Consider the following 15487-nt stretch of genomic DNA (forward strand, 5'->3'; position numbering starts at 1 on the left):
GTTTTGTTTTGTTTTGAAAGCACTCCATGCAGAATATCCACACAACCATTGTGTGGCGTGTTGTGTGGCGGGCTCCATGGAGTTTTCCATTGCGCTGGGTAGACTTTCCCAACTGGCTACAGAGTTCCCTGGCAAGAGCGGCGAAAGGAGAGAGTGCCGCTCTAGGAGAGCTGCCAGGATTGTCTTTTCGCAGCAATGGCTGATGGGATACCATGGGGAGGAAAGAGCGCGGAGGAACTGTCAATCAAACGTAGTGATGAATTTTACTCAACCCCACGGTAGCCCAGTCACACAACGGTGGAGTTACACTTTGTACTTCGCCTGGAAACTTAGAATCATAGAATAGCAGAGCTGGAAGGGCCATCGAGTCCAACCCCCTGCTCAATGCAGGAATCCACCTTAAAGCATCCCTGACAGATGGTTGTGCAGCTGCCTCTTGAAGGCCTCTAGTGTGGGAGAGCCCACAACCTCCCTAGGTCACTGATTCCATTGTCATACTGCTCTAACAGGAAGTTTTTCCTGATGTCCAGTTGGAATCTGGCTTCCTGTCACTTGAGCCCGTTATTCCGTGTCCTGCACTCTGGGAGGATCGAGAAGAGATCCTGGCCCTCCTCTGTGTGACAAATAATAATAATAACTTATTATTATTATTATTAACAAAGTAATAATAACTTATTATTATTTTGTTAGCTACCAAATACCATGTGTCAGCTTGGTATTATTTACCTGCCTTACAGTTATTAAACACCCACACCAGATTATACCCACAGTATATTCAGATCCTAAATTAAACCTGTTTCCCTCATAGCTAGGGGAAAGGTTTTAATCAGGTTTTTGTGAACCGCCCAGAGAGCTTCGGCTATTGGGCAGTATAAAAATGTAATAAATGAATAAACAAATAAATATAAATGAATAAATTAACCCACCCCTGTTTTCAAGTGGTGGCGCTTGGTACATTGATGGTGCTATATAAATAAATAAATAAATAAATAAATAAATAATAATAATAATAGAGAAGGGTTTATGTGACGGGTCTAGTGTAAGGGTCTGTTACGTCGCAGGCACCTTACTCAGGGAAGGGAATGTTAGAACAGAGAGATGCAAACAGAAATAGTGCCAAACTAACACGCAAACATGCCTGTTTCAGATCATCGTATCTCAGTTTAGTAAGACGAGATATGAATGAGCATTTTGTCCATACATGCAGCCCTGTTTCTCCTTGCCTGAATATAATGCTGATGTGTTCAATTGACCAGTTTCCCATTTTGTTTAAACCAGGAAACTGTGGTTACCAGCTTTGGAACAAGCCAAGATCTTACACCAATTTCAAACTGTGGTTTAAGATTCTGGCTTGTTCCAAGGGTAGTAATTATAGCTTCCTAGTTCAGACAAACCAGGAAATTATGTTTAATCTGAGGTGCCAGCATTGCACTCAGGGGCGCTGAAAGAAGTGGCTGCGTGCGTGGGGGAAACATATCATAGAATCATAGAATAGCAGAGTTGGAAGGGGCCTACAAGGCCTTCGAGTCCAACCCCCATGCTCAATGCAGGAATCCACCCTAAAGCATCCCTGACAGATGGTTGTCCAGCTGCCTCTTGAAGGCCTCTAGTGTGGGAGAGGCCACAACCTCACCAGGCAACTGATTCCATTGTCGTACTGCTCTAACAGTCAGGAAGTTTTTCCTGATGTCCAGCTGGAATCTGGCTTCCTTTAACTTGAGCCTGTTATTCCGTGTCCTGCACTTTGGGAGGATCGAGAAGAGATCCTGGCCCTCCTCTGTGTGACAACCTTTTAAGTATTTGAAGAATGCTATCATGTCTCCCCTCAATCTTCGGCTGAATGCGAACACTGGCTCTAGACACATATGATCGGCTGAATGTGAACACTGGCTCTAGAACCCATGACCACAGTGGCGTGTTGGTTCCGTGGACTTTCCCCCAGGTTGAAAGGGTGTTTGGAAAGAGGGCAGCTCCTTTTTTGGGAAATTCATAGGAAACCTGCAAAAGACGCAAAGCAAAGCTGTCTTGATTTCACTTTCCAATTAAGATGTCGGCTGAACACGGTGGAGGAATGCTGGAGGTTTCACACCAATTCCCATAAAAGCATAATCAAATAATTGGTTGCTCCAATTGTTTATTGGGCAAGTCTCGGTTCCTGTTTCCCAGGGCAACCGGCCTTTCAGCAAGCATGTGTGACCAGCACGTGATCTCTTGTGCGCTGGTTCTGTTTTTCTCTTCTCTCCTCAGGGATCAGTTTACAACAGGGCGGGCAGCTCGGTGAAAGTTCTTGGCATCCAGGCAAGTTGTTCGGTGGGGGCGGGGGGGGAGGAGGAACGTTTACGAATACCATCAGCAAACACTCGCACTCCGAAAGTGTGTGTACAAAGGTAATTTTGCACCCAGGAGGCTCCTTCCGAAGGAAGGAAAATTCAGTATATGGCTAACAGTGCTTTATGGATAGTCATATGCGGAACACAGTGTACACGCATCCCAGTCTTTTCCCCTAACATGCCCCTCCTTGTAAAGGCAGGGGGGAAAGCGCACCATGACTAAGCAGTTCTAGAGAGCACTGAGGTCCTCACAAAACAAAAGAAGGCAGCACGTTGCTCAGATGCACAGAAAATTCCATCCATAACCCTCCGCCCTTCCCTTGATTCATAATTGCTACCTCACTAGCACAGGGGAGGAGGAACAAGGTTGTCCCTGAACTATTTAGAATCCAAGGAAGGCACAGAAAAGGATGTCAAGGTCTATAGCTGAGGCAGAAACACATTTGGGTGATGCAGCTCGTGCAAAATGCAGCGGCCAGATTGATTTCGGGAACCAGAAGGTTCGACCATATAACGCCTGCTCTGGTCCGCTTGCACTGGCTGCCTGTATGTTTCTGAGCCCAATTCAAGGTGCTGGTTTTGACCTATAAAGCCTTACACGGCTTGGGACCACAATACCTGATGGAACGCCTTTCCCGACGTGAATATATCCAGTCACTACATTTAACATCTAAGGTCCTCCTCCGGGTCCCTACTCCGAGAGAGGCTCGGAGTGTGGCACCAAGGGACAAGGCCTTTTCGGTGGTGGCCCCCAGACTGTGGAATTATCTCCCTAACGAGGCTCGCCTGGCACCAACGCTGCTATCTTTCCGGTGCCAGGTTAAGACTTTCCTCTTTGCCCAGGCATATATGGCGGCACATCTAAATCACCCACGTTTAGTTTTTTAACGGTTTTTAATGCTTTATGTGTGTATGTTCTGTGTTTTAGAATTTTAAATTTTGTATACTCGTTTTTATCTTAATTTTAGAATTTCTGTAAACCGCCCAGAGAGCCCTGGCTATGGGAGCGGTATATAAGTGCAATAAATAAATTAAATAAATAAATAAATAAATAATGTGTTTTAAGTCATTCTTGCCATTTCTGCCCCTGGGTTAAAACCAAACTAAACAGGACACAACAAAAGCTGTGATCAGACTACCGACACCTTAAAGGAATTAAACCACAGCCACAAAGGAGTTAAATAACCCCCACCCCCAGCCACAAAGTTTACCTGCTGAAAATCTGGCCTCCTCCCCCGTCAAACTATCTGCCATGATTCGGGGGGGGGGGGGGGAGGATATTATAGGTGCCTAAAAAAAAAGGCAGACAGGGGGACGGGGGACTTCCTCTCCGTCTGTATCATGACCCTGACCTAGATTGTAAGGTATTAAAGATCTTGTTAAATCACTCCTTAGGTTCCATCCGCAACGTAAGGCGGGGAGAAGGACAGCCATTCTCCATCTCATCCCAGGGAGATTTCCAAGAGCCAGTGACCCTGTTCAGAGGTCAAGCTAAGCCACGGTGGTTAAGCATTCTGAGCTAAACATTAAGGCTTAGCATGTGGTGTGAACCATTCCTAACCGTAGTGGCTACATAAACACGGTTTAAACACACCACCTTCCCATCCTTGTTCCCCAGCAACTGGTATTTACAGGTTTCTGCCTCTGATACTGGGAGTAGCACATAATCTATCCAAGGTAACTAGCCTTCACCCTAAACTGCAGCAGCCCAATCCATAAATTAAGATGTTGTGTGAAGAATGTTTTTCGGTCTGTTCAGAATTTCCTGCCAACCAATTAGATGACTCTCCTTAACTCCATGATCGAGTGTTACAAGGGAGAGAGAGAATCGTGTCTATCCACTTTCTCCGTATCATGCATGATTTTATAAACTCTTTCGAAAACAAGATTTTATAAAACCAAGTAAAATGCAAACTGGCTGGTGGCAAAACGAACAGCCAAATACACACTGATGTAGCTGCATTGCCTTCAATGATGATCCAAAGAAATGTAGTGCAGAGTTCACATGAGGACTTTTGTTTATAGACGGCGTAGCTGAACGTCCGTGTGGGTTGTACCACGTCAAAACAGAGGAGCTGGACAGCTCCTGCTTGCTTTTAAAAAGGTAGATGGGTTCTCATTCAAAGAACAATTCTTTCTTTCCTTTTCTTTTTTAAGGACACCTCTTTTTTGCAGGACAAATACATTTCTGAGAGTTCTTACACCTCACTGATAATGTTCGTTAGCGTTAGCTTAACAAAATGTTAAATGTTACTGTAAACCTTGCACATTTCCTTCTAGTGGAAACACATTTTGACTGTTAAAAACAAAGACAGAAAAAACTCATAAGAAGAACGACAGAGTAGCAGCTCACGGAAAAGTCTCTCCTATAACAGGAGAAGAATTAAGCGGTATTAGTTGCAAAAGAGTAAAAAGCTCAGAGCCAGTCCAAGCACGCAATTTCAAAATGCACCCACTGCTACAAATCCCTACGCCAACCGGGCATTCGTCCAGGAGGAGGATGTCCTTTGCTGGGCTTGGAATAGCAACACAATCTTTCGCAGGCCTTCACAGCCAGGGCCACCATCTAGTCATCCCATGTGCAGAGTGCAGCCGAGCCTTGACGTGCACCTTGTTTTATGTTGCATTGTTTTAACTGACTGTTTTGTCCTGCTTAAATTGTTTTTAACTTTATATGCTGCCTAGGGTATTTTGTAAATAGGTGGGATATGAATTGCATAAATAAATGTAGAAGAATAGTTAAAAGCTGCTACCCCCTGCATGCACCCCTCAGTAAATATAGTGCATACATACCGGTACTACGTGGCCCTAATGGCAGCACTAGCATGCCAGTGCTACATGCAGAGGGTGCGTGCATGCGGCCTGGAGGACTAGCATGCCAGTGCTACATGCAGAGGGTGCGTGCATGCGGCCTGGAGGACTAGCATGCCAGTGCTACATGCAGAGGGTGCGTGCATGCGGCCTGGAGGACTAGCATGCCAGTGCTACATGCAGAGGGTGCGTGCATGCGGCCTGGAGGACTAGCATGCCAGTGCTACATGCAGAGGGTGCGTGCATGCGGCCTGGAGGACTAGCATGCCAGTGCTACATGCAGAGGGTGCGTGCATGCGGCCTGGAGGACTAGCATGCCAGTGCTACATGCAGAGGGTGCGTGCATGCGGCCTGGAGGACTAGCATGCCAGTGCTACATGCAGAGGGTGCGTGCATGCGGCCTGGAGGACTGCCATCAGTGAAGGCAGCGGCAGCAACGAAGATAACTATTCCTTTTATTAGAATGGACAAGTGTCGCCCCCAGCACTGTCCATGAACCAGAGATAGAAATACACGGTAGGAATTAGGAAATAACGGCCATGCTTGGCAATACAGATAGCAGCTCTGCTCTCTGCCTGCCCTCAGCTCTTATTCCAGATCTAGAAATAGGAAGGTGACAAGAAAAAGGAAGAAGCAGAACCACACAGAAGGCTTTACCTACGCTCTAGAGTCCAGGAAGGAACAACACAGAGAAGCCAGAAGCCCAGGAAACAAATACACACTATAGCAACGACGGTGGCCTTCTAAGGAGATCAAGTATTACTAGCTGTACCCGGCGTAACATACACCGTTGTAGCATATCTTAAAGTTTATTAATTAAATATCATCGCGGGGGCGCGGGCTGCTTGGAGGCCGCCGATAGAGCGCCTTCTGGCAGACCTGGGGGGGGGGCAGGGAGGTCGGGGGGAGGGGGAGCAGGTGTCCCCCTCTCCCCGGGGTTCCTGTCAGCCTTGGGCCGCCCGCCCAGCTCACATGATATTAGGCCGGGGCTCGCAGCAGGCAAGCGGCCTCCCACCTGGCCACCAAGGGCCCCAGCCATGCCTCGCTCATGCTCCGGACCGTGGCGCTACCCCCTTCGTGGTGGTGGGGGGAGCGAAGAGGCAGAAAGGGGGGTAGGATTACCTTGGAAAGCCCGGAGAAGTCGGGCGAGGGGCTTAGCAACCTGTATCAGCTGACGTTACACGTTGTTACTGTTGCTTAGCAACCTGTATCAGCTGAAGCCTGTACGGAAACATACCTAAGCGTTTTATATAGAGAGATTACAGCATTAAGTTGCCCAAGATTAAGTTGCCCAAGAGGCCACATTTATGCCAACCAGTAGAGGCTGGTGGCTCCAGTGTCAGTGGGGCGGTGAATCTGCGCTGGGTTTCATTGAGAACGCTAAAGGAGCTATCCAATATTGTCAACACCATACCTACAAACTCAAAAAAGCTCATCCCACAGAAGTTTAACGGGGAACCCAAAGTACCAGCACAGAAAGCGCGTTCTAGTAGTTAAGCTGACAAAACTGCAGCTGGAACACCAGAGAAGGAATTCGGGAGCCGAGATCTTTTGAAAAGATGTCGCTCTGGGATTTAGCCAATTTGAAACCTGTGGTAAAGCAGCAGTTTCTGCAGCTGAAACTCTCCCCACGGACTGAGTTCAATCCCAGCGGAAGCCGGTTCTCAAGCAGCTGGCTCCGGTCGACTCAGCCTTCCATCCTCCCGAGGTCGGTAAAATGAGTACCCAGTTAGCTGGGGGAAAGGTCATCACGACCGGGGAAGGCAACGGCAAACCACCCCGCTATAAGGCCTACCAAAAAAAGGTCAGCGAAAGCTGGCATCCCTCCAAGAGTCAGTAATGATTCAGTGCTTGCACGAGAGGTTCCTTTCCTTCCTTTCTAAAAGACACACGTATCCAATCTAACTGTTTACACTTCCCTGTGCCTGTTTGCATTCTCTTTCCCTTCTTATTGTTTACTACAACTTTATTAGATTGTAAGCCTATGCGGCAGGGTCTTGCTATTTACTGTGTTATCTGTACAGCACCATGTACATCGATGGTGCTATATAAATAAATAATAATAATAATAATAATAATAACTGAGGCAGCAATCACGTACCTAGTTAACACAGATCTACGTTCTTGGGCTTTGACAGAACTAAGCAAGTGGAGCTGAGAACCAGTGTTGTTGCTGTTTTCTCGGGCACATGGGTAGGATTTGAACACTTTGTGCCAACAATTAGTCCTATATCCTGAAATACTCTAGTCAAAGCTGCCGACGCCCCACCGTCCAGTAAAGACCACAGCGACAAAAGCATCTCCGCAGCTTAAAGTGAACGCTGCGTGTCTCATTATTTATTTATTTATTTATTTATTTATTTATTACATTTTTATACCGCCCAATAGCCGAAGCTCTCTGGGCGGTTCGCAAAAATTAAAACCACAGTAAAACACCCAACAGTTTAAAACACAATTACGAAATACAGTATAAAAAGCGCAACCAGGATAAAACCACACAGCAAAGTTGATATAGGATTAAAATACAGTTAAAACAGTAAAATTTAAATTTAAGTTAAAATTAAGTGTTAAAATACTGAGTGAATAAAAAGGTCTTCAGCTGGCGACGAAAGCAGTACAGTGTAGGCACCAAGCGGACCTCTCTGGGGAGCTCGTTCCACAACCGGGGTGCCACAGCGGAGAAAGCCCTCCTCCTAGTAGCCACCTGCCTCACTTCCTTTGGCAGGGGCTCACAGAGAAGGCCCCCTGTAGATGATCTTAAGGTCCGGGTAGGTACATATGGGAGGAGGCGTTCCTTCAGATAACCTGGCCCCAAACCGTTTAGGGCTTTAAATGTCAATACCAGCACTTTGAATTGGGCCCGGACCTGGACTGGCAGCCAATGAAGTTGTAAAAGGACTGGCGTAATGTGATCTCGCCGGCCAGTCCCTGTTAATAACCTTGCTGCCCTGTTTTGCACCAGTTGAAGTTTCCGGACCGTTTTCAAAGGCAGCCCCACGTATAACGCATTGCAGTAATCCAAACGAGAGGTTATCAGAGCATGGATAACTGTAGCTAAGCTATCTCTGTCCAGATAAGGGCGCAGCTGGTATATCATTAAAGCAGAGAAGGATGCCATGTGTTTCCTTATACAGGGTCGGGGCTCCTTAGAGCTGACACTCTTCCAGACTGTCTTATTGACATCTTTAGCAGGTATTGGGGATTACTAAAAAGGCACCACCTCTTGACTTTTGCATGATAGACTGCAGCAAGGGGAGCTCATGGTGGCTGCCATGCAAAAACTTTCACCTGGGTAATTCACATAAGCCTAAATTGAAGCACATTTGAGAATCATTAGAAGGCCACTGGCAAACATGGTTATTCGGAGTGCAACCTTTCATCAATCAAAATCAAATTCACGTTAAAAACATTTTAAAATTGGATATTTATTCATTCATTCATATATTTAAAACAATTATATCCCGCCCTATATCATTAAGATCTCAGAGCGGTGTGCAAATTAATTGCATTTATACCCCGCCTTTTTTACTCCAAGGAACCCAAGGCGGCATACATAATCCTCCTCCTCTCCATTTTATTCTCACAACAACAACCCTGTGAGGTAGGTTGGGCTGAGAGTCTGTGACTGGCCCAAAGTCACCCAGTGAGCTTCCGTGGCCAAGTGGGGTCTAGAACCTAGATTTCCTAACTTCCAGTCCAACACTCTAGCCCAGAGTTTTCCAAACTTTTCATGTTGGTGACACACTTTTTAGACATGCATCATTTCGCGACACAGTAATTCAGTTTTACTAGCAAACCGGAGGTTAAACTAGCCCCTTATAAGAGATACGGACACATACATAAATTGTAATAACAAAATGTATGGGACACAATATAGCTCATGAAAACCTTTCATTTATATTTTTAAAAATATATGATTTGCGAGATAATAACATACATTTCCAAGATTTTTCACATTGAACCAATTTTGTCGAGCGGTGGTCGAGACGGTGTTCTATCAAAGAACTGGACCCATGGAATTTCTCGAACGTGTCACTTCAGGTGCAGCCGCGTCACTGGAAGTGACGCAGAATCAGCTGTTTCGACCCGATTATGCACACTACGCATGCGCAGTACCTGTATGATCCCTCAACTGTGGTGTGCATACACGGATACGACGGAAGGGGAATATACTAGTGCACCATACTAATCTCACCTTTGCTGCGTAAAAATGCATGCAAGTTGGTATTGCTTATTTCAGAGAGACTCAGAGGTTTCTCGTTACGTTCACGTGACACACCTACACACTGCAGCGGACACACTAACATGTCACGACACACAGTTTGGAAAGCTCTGCTCTAGCCACTACACCACACTGGATAAAAGGGCAACTCCAATTAAAACTGGCAACGTATTTTTTTAAATGTTTGGGTTTTTTAATGTACGCACTTGCAGAAACAGTAGATGGCAGGCACAATCTTAGAAAAGTATTCCCCCTTCTCTCTCTGACACCAGAGACAATGCCTTTTCTCAGAAGGTGTGTACTACAATATATACACGTGTCATCTACAATCAAAATAAGTATTGTTTTCTTTGGAAGTACTGTTTCATGCAAATGCATACAGCTTTAATAAATTAATAAGAACTCACTTGATTACTCTAGTAAAACATTTTAATGGCGCAACAGCCTTATAACCCATGATCAGATTCTACTCTTAAAGACAGTCTAAAAATAATTTTAACTAAATCAAATTAAATTAACCAAACTAGCAACTTCTTTACTTTTTAAGATGCTATCTTTACGGTGAATAAAGAGATCAACGAAGTGGGTTGTAGTCCTCTCTTTGCCCCAGGAACATAGTTGTAGAAAAGGATGTTAAATATGCAGAACTTTTCGTTTCACCCCCCACTTAATGGGCATGACGTGATCATGCAAAGCCTCTGAAATGAAGCTGATTGTACTGCTGTATACTCTGCCAAGGCTACTAAAAGCAGAAAATCCTACAACCCAGCATCTACATCCAAAACCAAAAGTATTGCCAGAAAGGGGCGATAGGAGCTACATAAAAATGGTCCCTGCTTCCTGAACAAGTCTGGGTCAGAGCTGGTTCTCTCATGACACTGCCAAACTATTTTTCTGGCTCACCCATCGAAATTGCTAGGTATGTTACCACCCACAGTCTTATTGCTGGTAACAATTAAAAAAGGCCTAAGCATCTACATTTAGCAACAGGTGCTGAGTACATACTAAATCTAGAACCCCTCGGGGGTTAGAATGATACGCGCTCGCCAAAAAACCGCAGTCAGTAGACAGAAGCTGGAATAACGGCATTTGGGACAGCTGCCAAAAGCATTCCAGCGTTCAGTCTGAAGGGTCTCCGAACATCCTACAAGAATTATGTTTTTCGTTAAGGCTGTAAGCTTCTATTTAAGGGTGGAAAGTCGCTAGATAATGCATGCAGTCAACAGAGCTGGGTATTAAGACTTTGGAATTCAGTTCGGTATCAGAACCAAAACCAAAAAAAGGGTGCTGTTCTTTAAAAAAAACAGCCATTGTTGTGAAATAAGTGTGCCTGGCACAGAGTCAAGGGACCAAAGACAACAACGAAGTTCCTTTCAGAGCATCAACTGCAGCATCAGGACATGTGCTGTGGACCTTTGGTGCCCCCACGGCAAATGTGCCTGGGCCTTAACTGTGAGTCCAAGAGCAACGTTTACATATGGTGGCAAATCAAATAATAATCTCATAGAATCATAGAATAGCAGAGTTGGAAGGGGCCTACAAGGCCATCGAGTCCAACCCCCTGTTCAAGGCAGGAATCCACCCTAAAGCATCCCTGACAGATGGTTGTCCAGCTGCCTCTTGAAGGCCTCTAGGGTGGGAGAGCCCACCACCTCCCTAGGTAACTGGTTCCATTGTCGTACTGCTCTAACAGTCAGGAAGGTTTTCCTGATTTCCATAGCTAACAAGCTCCAGCTACACCTAGCGCCAAAATAGGGGCTATTCAAAGCTGGAATCCATAGATCTATTTTAGGCACAACCAAGGGTTTACATTTATCCGATGAAAGTCTTGCACTTTGAGCAGCAGACACACACTCTATGCCATATCACTAACAGCTTTTGAATTTGCCCTCAAATCCAAGAGACGTTTGCCATGTTGCATTGGGTGCGTAGATATAAATTAACAAGCACAAGACTAAGGCCTTCTGGAACACAAAGAGCTGGTTGCCCAGTACTTTGCATCCTAGGCTACATTTGTGCCTGCCGCCCTCTGAGGAATCCAGCGGAGCACTGACCCTGGGCAAAGAGCAACTAGCTTAAGGGCGCCCAGCGCGCTCCAAAGGGGAGCAGAGATTTGAACCTGGCCTTTCCCAGATCCAAGGGCATCACGATCGCATCGCATCGCATCTCGCTGGATTATTTCGCTCCAACGCCTGATATAATCACGTCACGCATCAGCCTGCTTTGGTAATGTCAACACCAGCATTAGCCTGGTTTGTTCCAACACATGTATCCTCTCAAGGACGTGCCTGAGGATTGGCTTCCAGAGCCGAAACGTCAGGCCTCTCTGTGTGTGTAAAGAAAAGCTAATCTTGAGGTCATCAAGAACTGAACCAAAGGATCCATTTAGCCCACAATCGATTCCAAGAACCCATTTTTGTCCTGTGGCCAGCCAGAAGTTTCCAGGAAGCTCACAAGTAGGGCACAAATCCAACAGTCTTCCGACTTTATTTATCCTCCCACAAATGGTATTCAGAGGTACACTGCCTCTGAAAATGGATGCTCTATGAAGCTGTTATGGGTAATCAACTATTCCCTCCTCCTTGAATTTGAATTTGTCTAATCTGTTTCTGTAGCCAGCAGAAGTGGTTGATCTAATGAGTGTGATACGTGGGGGTGGGTGGCAAGCATGATCTCTGCCTGTATTCAATGAGCCCCTCCAATGCAAGCAACTCAATATCAGCATTTGCAGTTTGGAACAGAATGGACTTTTGTTCTCCCTTGTTAAGAGGGGCTAATTCTAACAGTTCCCTTCAAAAACAAGGGAAACGTCCAGAGCTGTTTATTTACTTTCTCAGACGCACGAGGACAGTGAACTAGAATTCTATTCATTCATGATTTCTAAATGAGTCACTTGCATACAAAGTCTGCTATTCAACATGAGCAAGAACGTTAAAAAAAAAGAAAGAAAGAAAGAGGGCTAATTATGTTGTTCTCATTCTTCTAACTGCAACGTGCAATTAATATGTTTGGCCAGGAGAACATGGCTGAATGTGCTTAGCCATATGACAGGGTCTGTTTTCCATGGAAAGTGAACTCATCACAGGTGGCCACTAAAAAACAAGAAGCCACGTGCTGTTCATCAGTGTGTTTAGGTATTGAAGAGGGGAGCAATTTCAGAAGTGATTGCAAGGGCATACTCTTGAGGAGACTTCCCCAAATTAGTGCCACCCACACGTTTTGACTACAACTCTCACCATCCCTGATCCCTGGTCATGCATGCTAGGGCTTATGGGAGTTGCAGTCCAAAAATCTGGAAGACACCAGCTTCAGGAAAGTTGCACTTAGGTGTGTTGTAAATCATTAAGAAAATACTATAGTTGACTATTTAATTCTATATCAGCAAAGGTATATTTTAGAGCAGACATCCCCCAAATTGGTACCCCCCCTCATTTACATAATTCACTGGAAGGTAAACCTAGACGAAAGGGATTAAAACACACTCACACACACACACAACTTCTGAATAACTCTTGGTTTCCCACTAATCTCTCTCTCTCTCTGGATCAGCAATGGCATCAATGATATGGCCACCACTTAGGGTGGTTGAATTTTTCGTTTTCTTCTGGAAACTCAAGAGTCAAACCATTCATTCATTCACTGAATTTATGCCCCACCTTTCCACCAAAAATAGCACTCAGGGCTAAAAAAAACCCCACATAAAAGCAAATAAATTAAAAACGTAAGAGAAAAAAGCAACACCCAACCAGTAAAAAACAACAACAACATGTCAGCAGATCGGTTTATATGCCTGAATAAAAAAGGCTTTGCCTACCACAGAAGAACAAAGAAGGAGCTAATTTAGCTTCCCATGACAGGGAGTTCCACAAGTAACCACCACATGACTCTGACGGTGGAGGGACAGAAAGAAGGTGGTCCTTCAGGTAGCTTGGACCCAAGCCGATAGGGGTTTATGACTCATAGCCAACACTTTGTACTGTACCTGGAAACAGACTGGGAACCAGTGAAACTGTGAGAACAAGGGAGTCACGTGCTCCCTGTAACCAGTCCCAGTCAACAGTCTAGCTGCAGCATTCCAGACTAGCTGATGTTTCTGAACAGTTTTCAAAGGCAGCCATGTAGAGCATGTTATAGTAGTCCAAACAGGATGTAACTAAGCATGTGTCCCCATGGGCAGATCAGGCATCTGTAGGAATGGGCACAGAAGGCGCACTAGCCTCAGCCAAAACCTGGAAATCCAGGGTTAGGGTTGAATCCAGGAGTACAACCAACTTGTAAGACTGAGTCTTCAAGCAGAGCGTAACCCCATCCAATAAAGGCTGAATTCCTATTCCCTGATCTGTCTTTTCGACTAACCAAGTGCACCTCTGCTGTTTGCGGATTAAGCTTCAATTTGTTCATACTCAACCAGTCCATTGCTGAGAGATACTGATTTAGAATTAGAATGGCCTAAGGAGAGATTATGTTAATTACTTTAGTTGTATGAAAGCAATTAATGCAGTTTTGAAAATGAAAATAGCTACTGTATATAGTTTGGGGGACACTGAACTGGATCGGGGTTGTGAAGGGGAAGTTAACTCCTTCCCCTCTAGCAAAGTCACCCTCCCCACTCCAGCTGCCATTAGACTCAGGAGGAATGCTTCCATATGTGCCGTACACAGTCCTGATCCTGACCAGGGGGCCATGCAGCAGCTATTTACATTGTTTAATTACATATTTCTTTCCATTCAATTAACATAATGTGCAATTTAATCTTCACAGTGATCCAAGCTAGCAAAGTGAGGTGCTATGAAACATTCTGAGTTGGGCTGCTGTATAAACGTGTGTGTGTGTGTGTGTGTCGTTCTCTCCCCCTGCCCTCCGTCTGTCTCTCTCTCTGCAAGACAGAGAGATTCTGAATGACAACCATGAAAGAAGTGGCGCATTTGCCTCTGAAACAACTCTGGGTATCTTTAGCAGAGTAAACAAGCTGTAAGGGTTCTGCATTCTCATATCCTGATGCAGCGACATTAGAAGTTATCCACTAAGGTCAAAAGCCTTCCATTGGTACTGATACAAATGAAAGCAAATGCACGGAGTCTCACCCATCCCTGAATCTTTCTTCGTGCCATCCGATATGATATCCACATGATCACTGTCTACATCGTAACTGAAGAAGTCATTCAAGTATGTTTTCGACCTCTGCCCACCAAACACGTACAGGCAACGATTTTTCTGAAGGAAAGAAAAAGGAGGCATTTGAGTGTACTTAAAAGTGCTCAAGGCAAGAAATCCGTGGGCATGGAATTCCGGTCCAGATGCAGACGTAACCCACACAATTCATTTTCAACATTTCCTGAACTGCAGCTTGGGGGAAGTTTAAAATAGTTCAAGGGGTTACTGGGACTCAGCTTAAAATGGGAACTATTCAAAAATACTTGCGCAAAAAAGCAGGTGCCTAGCGCCCACAGAGGCGGTACTTACATCAGCTAAATTTGGTGGCTCAGTTTAAGAAACCCAGAACTGGTCCTTCAGGCCACCAACTGAGGATAGGGGAACAGAGGGATGAGATCACTGGTGACTGTGAGTGGTACTCAGGAGGTAAAGAAAATGGTTGAGCAGGTTTAATACTTGTGTAAATGTATGTTTAAATGTGTAGCCTGGTATATTTTCTATCCTTTGGATTGTTGTTGTTGTTGTTATTTATTTATTTATATCCCACCTTTTTCCCAGTACTGGGACTCAAGGCGGTTTACAATATGTACAATTAAAACATAGAAATATAAATTTACACAAGTTAAAATAGAATTAAACCTGCAGTAAAATCAAAAACATGTTTTAAAAAAATTAAAATAGTAACAGATTTAAAAAAGTGTAGGGGGATCCATTACATTAACACAGGTCCAGAGTAGCTCCAAAAGCCTGCTGAAACAAAGAAGTTTTTGCCTGCCTCTGAAACTGTAGTACAGAGGGAGCCGGCGTAGCCTCCCTGGGAAGGGAGTTCCAGAGCCTTGGAGCAGCCACCGAGAAGGCCCTCTCCCATGTACCCATCAGGCATGCCTGGGATGTTGGTGGGACTGAGAGAAAGGCCTCCCCGAAAAGATCTCAGAGCACGGGCAGGCTCATAGGGGAAGAATATGGTCTT

General features: G+C 45.1%; 1 protein-coding gene across 1 annotated transcript in view; it reads right to left on the reverse strand.

Annotated features, from left to right (window-relative positions):
• Positions 1-15487, reverse strand: part of MKLN1 (muskelin 1) — a 111262-nt gene that overhangs the window by 22887 nt on the left and 72888 nt on the right. The window contains exon 12 of the mRNA XM_063134675.1: positions 14448-14577. Within this exon, the coding sequence (XP_062990745.1) occupies positions 14448-14577 (130 nt within the window). The remainder of the gene's footprint in view (positions 1-14447; positions 14578-15487) is intronic.

This window comes from Elgaria multicarinata, chromosome 9, assembly GCF_023053635.1.
Source record: "Elgaria multicarinata webbii isolate HBS135686 ecotype San Diego chromosome 9, rElgMul1.1.pri, whole genome shotgun sequence".
NCBI lineage: Eukaryota > Metazoa > Chordata > Lepidosauria > Squamata > Anguidae > Elgaria > Elgaria multicarinata.